The sequence below is a fragment of the Vitis vinifera genome, chromosome 11 (genome assembly GCF_030704535.1).
Source record: "Vitis vinifera cultivar Pinot Noir 40024 chromosome 11, ASM3070453v1".
Lineage (NCBI taxonomy): Eukaryota > Viridiplantae > Streptophyta > Magnoliopsida > Vitales > Vitaceae > Vitis > Vitis vinifera.
In genome coordinates, this window is record NC_081815.1 from 5,609,638 (window position 1) to 5,620,834 (window position 11,197).

Genomic DNA, 11,197 nt, shown 5'->3' on the forward strand with positions numbered 1-11,197 from the left:
TTAGAGACGAAACTATTTATAAAAGATGGTCCTTGGACTTTAGTTGATTTTATTGATTGGGTGGGAACCTATTGAGGGTGGGGTTCGGGCTGCACCTCCGTCCTTAGCATCCAACTAAGGAGTGGGTTCTTCTTTGTAATCTTTAAGTCGTTGCTTTGACAATTTTTTAATACAATTTTATCATTTACTTATAAATAAAAAAAAAATTAATCTCAATAGCTCTCTTTGCATAACTTCTTGTAGACTTGTGGATTCCATAGTTGTTTGTGGTTGTTGCCTTTTTTTCTCAAGTACTAAATTTGTACACCACCACACCCCCCCCACAAAAAAAAAAAAAAAAAAAAAAAATAGTGCACTAAGGGGCTTGAATTTGAAAGAGAGGACACTCAAGGTCCAATTTTAATAAATCTTACTTTATATATTTTGTATAATAATTACATACAAAATAAATATACTTATAAATATAATTATAAATAGTTTTAAAAATAATTATACATATCATCATTATCATTTTTTTTTATATCCTTAAACTTATCCAAACTAAGAATTAAATGTGTGTTTTCAAATTCCTTAAATTATTATCAAATGTCACATATTTTATAAGTTAATATACATTATTTTCTTCACTAAGCTAGCTTCAATATGTGCATTAGTAGTTGTTTTATCATTTTCTGTAAGTTTCAATATTTTTTAGTTTGATCAATTTTCGTTTTACTGATCTTTTTTTATTTGAATTTGGGTCCCTTGTTTCCAATATTTCTCTTTGTTTCCCTAAATCCAAGTATTCATATTTTCATAAATTCTCATATTCAAAATGGGATAAATTAATGGGATGAATTAGATAATAACAGCATTAGTCAAGTCATCCCTGGAAGTTTTATTGAAAGAGAATTTTGAAACATAAAGTCGTGAAGTAGAAACCACGCTTGGCACTCTAATGAAACATAAAATTATTCAGTAGCAACTACATTTTAATAGTAGAATCAAACATACAAAAGTTCATTTATTCGGACACTGGACTTAGCTTATCAACCCCTTAACCGAAGAAAAGGGACATGCTCTCCAATGAAATAAAAGAGCAGTTCTCGGTAATAGGAGTTCAAGTAGAGAAAAGCAACGATGCATAAGAATGCCACTCCGTATGATCCTCCAAAACTCCATAAGAATATGGCTTCCCAAGAGCTATTTTCTCTGTTGTCTGAAACTGGTGGTTTGACTGCAGGTGGGGCACTAGTGGGAGTGCAACTTTGATCTAATGGCAGCCCACATAGAAGAGGGTTGCCCTCGTAACTGCTTTGTTCAAATGTTGCAAACTGAAACTTCCTCTCTGGAGTCTTACCTGATAAATTGTTGTGAGCGACAGTGAAAATCGTCAAGAAGTTTAACTCTATTACCATCTGTGGTGGAATTTGACCTGTCAATCTATTGTGGGATAGGTCCAAGCTTTCTATTTCCTTTAGGTTGGAAAATGTATGTGGAATAGATCCTGTCAACTGGTTGTACGATAAGTTTAGAGTATGAATCCCACTTAGATTTCCAATTTCTGGAGGAATTGGACCTGCCAATTTGTTCCCTGAAAGATCCAATCCAGACATGAAGTACAAGATGTTTCCCATATAAGATTCGGACCTACTCTTTGTTATGAACTCTATTTCTTCACTTTCAGCGGATGTCTCAAAACTGAAATCCATATCCACGTACACAGAAAGTTGATTTTCATATGAATATGTTTCTGGGGAAGCACCCCACCACGACTCAAAGCCTTCTATAAAAAATGTGTCATCCATTAATGCAACTTCTCTTCCAAAAGTTATATTATCTAGGCAAGGAGGTATGGATCCGGAAAGATGATTATGAGAAAGATCCAGTATGCTGATTGATTTGAGCTGACACAAATGAAGAGGAATTGAGTCTTCAAGTTGATTTCCTTTCAAGAGAAGAACCCTCAATTTTGAAAGTAAACTAATCCAAGGGGGAATTGGGCTTGATAGTTTGTTATCCCTCAAATTCAATGTCACAAGAGAGGTAGCTTCAGCCAGAACATGGGGTATAGGTCCTATTAGTTCATTGCTTTCCAAATGTAAAAACTTCATGTTTGTTAGATTGGCACAAAGAGGAAGGGTTGGGCCAATTTTGTTGTGAGAAAGGTCTAAAAAGCGTAGTTCATTGAGTTTGCAAAAGCCTGTTGGCACAACACCATCCAAATAATTTCTAGACAAGATAAGTGTCCTCAAGGCTGAGAAGTCTCCAATCGAATCTGGAATTTGACCCATCAACGAGTTGGAGCTGACATCCAACAATAGTAGGGAAGAGCTATTCAAAAATCCACGAGAAATCTCTCCCCAGAAGTCATTGTTATCCAAAGACAAAGAGGATAACAGTGTCAAGTTCGATTTTATGGGAAGAGTGTCATGTAAACTATTGTTGGATAGCTTTAAAACCTCCAATGAGATGCAACCCATCATCATGTGCTCAGGTAGTTGTCCCGAGAGATTATTGTTTGACAAATCTAAAGATCCCAACTGTTCCATGTCACCCATTGAGGAAGGAATATTACCTTGTAATGCATTTCCAGACAAGTTTAAGACCTCCAACCTTGGAAAAATAGAGCCGATGAAAGGTGGAAGCTCTCCATGAATGCAATTCAAGGAGAAATCAAGCACACACATGTAGTAATGTATTGAATTTGAGCCCAAATCAAGAACACCTGTCAAGCTGTTACTTTCAAAGCTTAGGTATTCTAGTTTAGTATTATTGGCTAATAACCAGGTTGGGACTTTTCCTGTCATATTGTTGTAGCCAAAGTCGACCACTCTCAAATCATATTGACTCAAAAGAAAGCTTGGTACAACCTGGCTTGGCCAATTGAGGGTGCAATTGGATAACCGGAGGATTTTCAATTGAAATAGAGGAAATGACCATGTTGGATTTTCAGTCTCAACCTTCAAATACTTGTTATTGCTAGAAAGTTCGAAGACCTCGAGTCTGGAGTGGTTGAAAAGTGAACCAAAATAGATTGAGCCCTCGAAATGATTGTAAGAAAGAGAAATGTACTCGAGTGACTTCAGATTGGAGAAGAGAGATGGAGGAATAGTTCCACGAAAATCATTTCTGGATAGGTCAAGCAAACGTAGGGATGTCAAATTGTTGAGGCACGCAGGAAGACTACCCTCAAATCCATTATTACTAAGATCCAGCTCTTCAAGGTTGAGTTTGCACAAGCCTGTAAAAGTGAAACATGTAATTTATAATTACAATTAAAAGTAGTGGCAATAACTACTAAGGGAAAAATATATTCTGGATTATCTTGGCTGATAAATGTCACCACAATTCCTAAGGTAACTTGTTGATAATTTTAAATATTTTTGTAATTATATTTTTATTTTTATTAATAATAAATATGTTTACCCTCTCAATCTTTTTATTTCCTGTTTTAGAAAATAAAATTCCCTAGCATTTTTAAGAAGCCAAACATGTACCTGTTAATATCTAAAATGGCAAAGAAAATTTCATCATTCAAATCTACATTTATAATTACTGCACATATTATTCCTCATACTATTTTCTCCTTTAATTCTTAAAATTTATTTTAAAATAATGTTTGTCAATTACATCCACTAGTTGACACTATTATTTTGTTTAAATTTTTTAAACTTGTGTGATAGAGTTAAGTGGGAAATTTTAGTGGTAAAAAACAAATTAAAGAGATACAAATGAAATACTAAAATATGAAAAAAAGAAAAAAAGAAAAAAAAAACCATTAGGAAATAAACTAGAGAGGAAAAAAGTATAGAAAAATAAAAAATTGATTTATGCTATATTTGGTTGCTAGAAAGTTTGATTAAAAATGTAAAGACAAAAAAATAGAGAAGGGTAAAAGGAAAGTAAAAATGAAGCAAAATAAAAAATAGCTTTAAAGTTAATAAAACTTTAAATTCTTTTCACTTATTTAACTCTTATATATAAAAATTAAATAATGAAAATATATATAATTTTCTTTCATAGTAAAACTAAATATGAAAAAAATCATTTTTCTTGACATTTTATTTTTATTTCCTTAATACTTTCCAGTAACCAAACATAATATTAAAGTTAATAAATTATTTATATATAATACTTCAAACTCAATTCACTTATTATAACTTTTTATATAAAGATTAAATGTTTTGAAAATGTATAAGTTTTTTACTAATTTTAATTATATTTTATTAATTTTCTTTGATATTTTTCACATTACAATCAAACATGACAAAATTATTTTCCTTTATTTTCTTTAGAACTTTCCAAGAACCAAACATAACCTAAGATTTACTATACTACAACCTTGAACATGATTAAATTGACCATAGAATGGACTTTACTCATTGATTCTATGTAACTTCATGTCAGGAGGGACAAGTTTTGAGAGTTAAAATTGACATGCAAATCAAGTAACTACAACCAATCAAGGGACTCAAATTTAGTTAAAAGCTTGTTTGACAATGATTCTAGAAAACATTTTAAACATTTTTACCACTTGAAAACAACTTTTTTTGATAAAAGAAAAAAAGAAGAAAATAAGTATTAAAAATGTTACAAATACTTCATAGAATTATTACCAAATAGATTTGAAATGTTCAACATAGAACTGCAAATAAGTCACATTTGTGTTTTTGAGTTCCTTGTATCAAACTCAAAATCGCCAATCAATCAAACTCAGAATTTCCATAAACCATACTTGTTTGTGATATTCAACATGATGTCTATACATGTGCATGCATCATCAAACTTAAAATTATGAATCAAATTTAGAATTGTGAATAAGTCATACTTTTGTATATAGGTGTTACTCAACATGATGTGTGTGGTTAAAAGTTCAATTTAGATTTAAAAAAAAAATTGATGAATCATAAAGGAAGTACAGGGTAAAAATTAAATGATTAAAAATATAATTTTAAATCAAAATATGATGAATCATAAAAAGTGCAATGTGAAATGTAATTAAAGAAAATTCAATTGTTTCAATTTTATTTTCTAACTCTAATAAAGCTTGTTTTACAAATTGGAATAAGTATATTTGCAACTTAGAATAGCACTCACATGGGAACTAGTTAACAAATCTATGTTTGGAATCCATAATAAAATTCAAAATCCTAGCCACTTACCTTCCATGGAAAAAGAATCATTTAAATTATTGTAGCCAAGAGATAAGGCTTTAAGATAGCCCAAAGTGCCAATAATCGGTGGAATACCACCCATTAAACCATTCCCATATAGCTTCAACACCTCCAGTCTGCTCAAATATTTATGTCCTATCAAGCAATTGGCAAATAGATTAGTATTACCAGCAAACTGAAGATAAACCACATGATATTATATAAGTTTAGATGCACACACTTTGCAATTGGGAAGAATTTATATTATTGGCCTTAACATTTAGAACCTCGAGTGAAGGTAGGGCACTTAAAATTGGAATTGTTCTCAAATCATTCCATCCAACATCCGTAATTTCTTCAATCCTAGTAAGTCTTGAAAGCCTACATTATTAATAAATAAATAATATTCATATGTTTTGCTTATGGATTTGAAAGTTATACTCGTAATTAATTTTAGGTTATTGGGCATATAGAAATATGGATAAGAATATCCAAGACAATAAAATATTTCAAAATAGTTTTAAATATAACTTAATTATCTGAAGCAAATATTTGTAAATGTTATTGCAGAATCAAAGCAGGGGTAATTAAGATTACCTTAATTATATATTGTGAAAAAAAAAACTAGTTTATGTCAATTTGATTGTGAAAAATTACAATAAAGAATAATAATAGGAAGGAGAAAATAAGAAAACAAAAATATAAAATGTAGAATTTACATAACAATTTACGTTTTCAACCAAAAGCCTATATAAATTGGTTCTATTCAATTTGATTAGAAAACAAAATAGTTTATGTCAATTGCAAATAAACTTAAAATGCCTAAAATTTGGTATGCAAGTTAGAAGGCATTATAAGCTATTGTAGCTTACTTAAGCCCATCATTCTACTACAACACCTTCCTCTGATTCTCCGTTCTTAAATACATTATCTGGAATTTTATAGAAAACAGGTTGTAGCTGGTGTTATTGCTTCCCTGGGCAGCCTATCTTGCTTATGATTTTTATAGTTGGGAGCTGGTGATATTAAATAAGACTTGTCCTGAAATTTATTTATTTTTGAAATTCTAATTTAGGTTCCTTGCGTTCCCATCCAAGCGAAAAATATTTGATGCAGCCCACGCCCAATCCATTGTTCCTGGCCCAAGGCCCAGGCTTAGTTATCAGAGCCGAGGCCTTATGATTGCATGTGGGCCTTTTGCCAACTCTTGGGCCGGCTATATATAAATGAAAGATTCATTTACATAGCCTAGAGGCCAGGGTATCAAACCCCTACATGGTGTGGGTACAGAAACTGCACGGACAGTCTTTGCGATGGCTTCTTATTTTTGTTTTAAACCGTCACAATTTTTAGACATAAAAACTCTTATTGAGCATGAAAAAGAGTTTTTTAACTTTTTAAAAATCAGACAAACAAGCCCCCTAAGGCACATAAAAGCACTTTTGTTTCTTACCAGTTACCACAACTCCTACTCAAATTGCTTACCAATTGTTCAAAAAAGTAACAAGCTAGTTGAAAAAGTATAATAATACACTAATTTCCTGGGCAACACACAATCTAATCTTACATTAAAAGTATTTAAAGAGAGATGAAAAAAGGATGGAGAGAAGACCAAGAGAAGAAATAACAAATAGTTGTAAGAATACTATAATTGCCACTTATTATTACTGTTCCAAGTTAAAATTGAAATCGATTGAAATTTCGTATTCTTGGATTTCACTTAAATTGAGCTAGCATATTCAAAAAATTAAGGAACCCATAAAGAAGACAATAAAAGATGGACTACTACCCAATAAACTTAATATTCATTTTTTTAAAAAAGTTAATAATTAGAGAAATTTTAATGAAAGATGGAAAAAAATTAGAAAGGTGGTAAATGGAGTGTAAAACATAGAAGAAAGGTGCCTTAGGTATAAGGAAAGTGATGTTATTTAATGCCACAAAAATACTAAAGCTTAGTTTACCTTCCCTAAAATACTAATTTTAAATTTATACAAAAAAAAAATCAAATATAAAAAATAAACCTTTTTATACCATAAATAAATAAAACAAATTTTTGTTATTTTATCTTCAAATTCTATTAAACTATTGATTGGAAACCTAAAAATTATATTGATAATATTTTAATGATCTGTTTTTTATTTTTTTTAATTCTTTGTATACTAATTAAATACAAAACAAATATTTAAATAAAATTTTAAATATTTTTAAACACTATCGTATTAAAAAAAAAATCATACATGTATAATTATTTCATTTATATTCTTAAATAAATTGAAATTATGTAGATCATCATTTTATTATGAAAAAAAAAAATCAAGAGACTATTATATATATATATATATATATTTTAGTCTTTTTTTAAATCAAAATTTTGATTGGATATTTCAATCATGAAATACTTGCACCTACATTTATTATACAAGTACTAACTGAACTTGTTCCTCCTTATCTTTACCATTTTCCCCATCTTGTTAATTATTTTTTACAATTTTCATTGAAATTTTACTTTCTACATATCTAAATTATTTTCTCCATTCCACACGCAAATAATTTATGGTAAATTGGTAATCACTTTCTTTTGAATTTTTTTTTGTAGACTTTTGAGGAGCTGGTGAGCTCTACCCCTCTACCCCTACAGATAGTTGTGTTCTTTATAATGGGTTGGGCATTGGGTTCCCTTAAAATCCATATGTGTATCATTCTATTTATAAGGTAGATGTGTATCATTTCTTATTCTGTGAAATTTCTTTTTTCACACATAATCAATGGAATACTACCCATTAAACTATTAAACATTAGATTCAACACCTCCAACATGCTCAAATATTTTAGTTTTATCAAACAATGATACAAAGGTTAGTGTTAGGAGTGCACGGAAGATATACCACATGCTTTTATTAGAGTTAAGATGCACACACCTTGCAATTGGGAAGAATTTATATGATTGAAGCTAAGATCCAAAACCTTGAGTGAAGGTAGGGCACTTAAATTTGGAATTGTTGTCAAATCATTCACTCCAACATTCAGAACTCGTAATTTTTTCAATCTTAGTAAGCCTTGAATGCCTGCAATATTAATAAATAAATAATATTTATACTTATTGCTTGTGGATTTGAAAGTTCCAACTAATTTTTAGTTAGTGGGTATAATAGAAACATTGATGATAATATGCAAGACAATAAAATATTTCAAAATAGTTACTACAAAATTAAACAAAGAGTAATTGAGATTACCTTAAAATTTTAGCTGAGAATATTAAGGACTAAAATGAATAAAAACTAGAGTATGAGGATGTGGAAAAAAAGAAGAAAAAAAAAATGATAATATATATTGTGAAAAACCATGACAAAGGATAATAACAGTAATTATTTAATTCTTTTATTAATAATGATGAGAAAGTAAAATTTTCCTCATTACTTCTAATGAATTAAAGTAAAAGATTTAATCCCTAGCTCTCGTATACAATATTATAAATAATTAATAACATTAATATATATATTTAGAGTATAGAAATGAGGTAGTACTGTACAGTGGAATAAAAAAAAAGGATTTTAAATTAATAAAAAATTATTTTTTATTTTTAACTTCTTTCATCTTTCGAATAAATAATTTTTTTCTTCAACATTAGATTAAACCAGCCTAAAATATTTTGTCAAAAATTATGATGATTTTTCAATCCATGTAGTCAAAAGTCAATCATATTAATTTATGGAAGATGGAATGATAATATATTAAAAAAACATAGGCATGAGAGAGAGCCACCAACCTGTCAATTCGTTCAAAGACAGATCTAAAATTTGAAGCTGTTGGAAGGGAAGAAGTAGGGAGGCATTCAAGGACCACTTTCCGAACTCAAAGTGTCTGATATCAATGAGAGAAAGTCGGGTCACTCGGTTTGTTTTGTTATGACATGTGACATATTCCCATCTGCAACAATCACCAACCTCTGCTCCCCAAGAAGAAAGGGCTGTGCCATTTGGGTGATTGAAGGAAGCTTTAAGTTGCAAAAGACCAACTTTTTCTTCCTCCATGCACCCTAAACTTCCATAACCAAGTAGTAGACTTAAGAAAGTCCCATAAAGTACTGCAAGATACAAACAGGAAGGGACTTCCATCTTTCAGCTCCCAGTTTGCTATTGACTGTCGAATGTATATATTCTCATACTTAGGGATGGGGTTTAAGTACATGGCAGATGACGGTCAATTCAAAGTTAGAAATTTTGCAGCTGCCGAGTTTGAAATTTTGAGTGGCTAAGATACTTCCATTTAAGATATTTGTATAAGACTTTAACTTATTATAAAATTTTGATTCTATCTCTTTTCAATTTTAAATTCAAGTTAAAATTGAGATCAATCAAAATTTCATATTTCTAGATTGCACATAAATTGAGCGAGTTAACAAATTCAAAAATTTAAGGAACCAAGAAATTGGATTTGGATAATAAAAGTTGGACTACCTAATCAACTTATTTTACATAAAGAGTAATATTCATTTTAAAAAAAAATTAAGACGTAGATAAATTTTAATGAAATATGAATTGGTAAATGGAAGTGTAAAATAAACAAAAAAAAAGTAATAGAAATAAGGGAAATCATGTTATTTAAGTGCAACAAAAATACAAAAATCAGGTTAGTTTACCTTTCCTAAAATACTAATTTTATATTTATACAAAAATGATCAAAGATCAAAAAAGAACTCTTTATACTATAAAGAAATAAATAAAACAAATTATTGCTATTTTATAGTCAAATTCTATTAAACTATTGATTAGAAATCTAAAAATCATTCTGATTATCTATTATTCAACTGGTTTTTTTATTTATTTATTTCTTCTTGTAGTGATTAAATACAAAACAAATATGTAATTAAGATTATAAATATTTTTTAACACTACTGTATTAAAAACGGTTTATAATTTTTATTACTTATTTTATAATTTTATAATTTTTTTTTAATGTTTTTGTGAGCTTTAATTTTTATTTCAAAATTTAGATTCTATATTTCAATAAAATTCAATCATGAAATCCTTGCACCTAACTTCATAGGAGCGAACATGTTTCTCCTCTTTACTATTTTCCCTATCTTATCATTGAAGTTCTACTTTCTACACGTCTTACTAGGTTCATTCCACATGTAAATAATCCATGGTAAATTGATAATCACTTTCTTTTGCATTTCTTTTCCAGACTTTTGGGGAGTTGGCGAACTCTATCCCCAGACATAGTTATCATCTTTATGTCACTCATGGCCCATATTATTCATTCTCTTATTATTTAATTTTTTTTCCACATCTTTGACTTAATCAAATTGATGTTTAGTTCTATCTCCAACAATGGTTACACAAATTCCACATCTTTTGATCTGTCTTCCACACAAATTTCATCCTCTTAAAAATTTCCACAAACCTTTATATCCAATTCTATCCTCTTAAAAATTTCCACAAACTTTTATGTCAATTTCATAGTTAACCCAATTCCACACGGTAGTCTTCTCTTTCCATCATCAGTAGGGCACTGGAAATCCGTTGAGAGAATTTAGAGTGATAATGAATTTATGACTCCTTCAATCTTTTGTCATTTTCCTCCTTTTAATTTATGCGTTTTAATTTATAATATTATTTCTATAAATATTATTAATTTTTTTATTATTATAGTTGACAATTAACAATAATAATAACATTTTATAATATTATTATTTTTAATTTTATTATTACTAGTATTATTATTCTTAAAAATGCTATTAATTTTATTATTATTTCAATTTATTCTTTTCTTTTAATGCTTATAATTATTAATGCTACTACTTAGTATTATTTAAAAAAATTATATAATATGACTATTATTACTATGGTTCTTAAAAAGAAATATTATTAATTTTGTTTTATTCATTGTGATTACTTTCCTTTGATTTAGACTCTCTTTGAAGATTCAAAGTGACTACAAAATTAACTTGAGATAACATAGGTAAATAAGGTTGAGATAATTGGGAATAATGATGTAGAAGGTATAAAATAAAGTTATATGGAAATTTGAGAAAAAATTAATTTGAAAAAGAAGTT

At 29.1% G+C, this 11,197-nt stretch overlaps 1 protein-coding gene across 1 annotated transcript; it reads right to left on the reverse strand.

Moving 5' to 3' along the window:
- Positions 1-853: 853 nt before the first annotated feature.
- On the reverse strand, positions 854-9,314 carry LOC100248934 (receptor-like protein 9a). The gene is made up of 4 exons (XM_002264645.5): positions 8,905-9,314; positions 8,057-8,203; positions 5,145-5,291; positions 854-3,223 (listed from the first exon to the last, which is right to left on the reverse strand). The coding sequence occupies exons 1-4, from the start codon at positions 9,251-9,253 to the stop codon at positions 1,029-1,031; spliced, it is 2,838 nt and encodes a 945-aa protein (XP_002264681.3). The 5' UTR covers positions 9,254-9,314; the 3' UTR covers positions 854-1,028.
- Between the last annotated feature and the right edge of the window lie 1,883 nt (positions 9,315-11,197).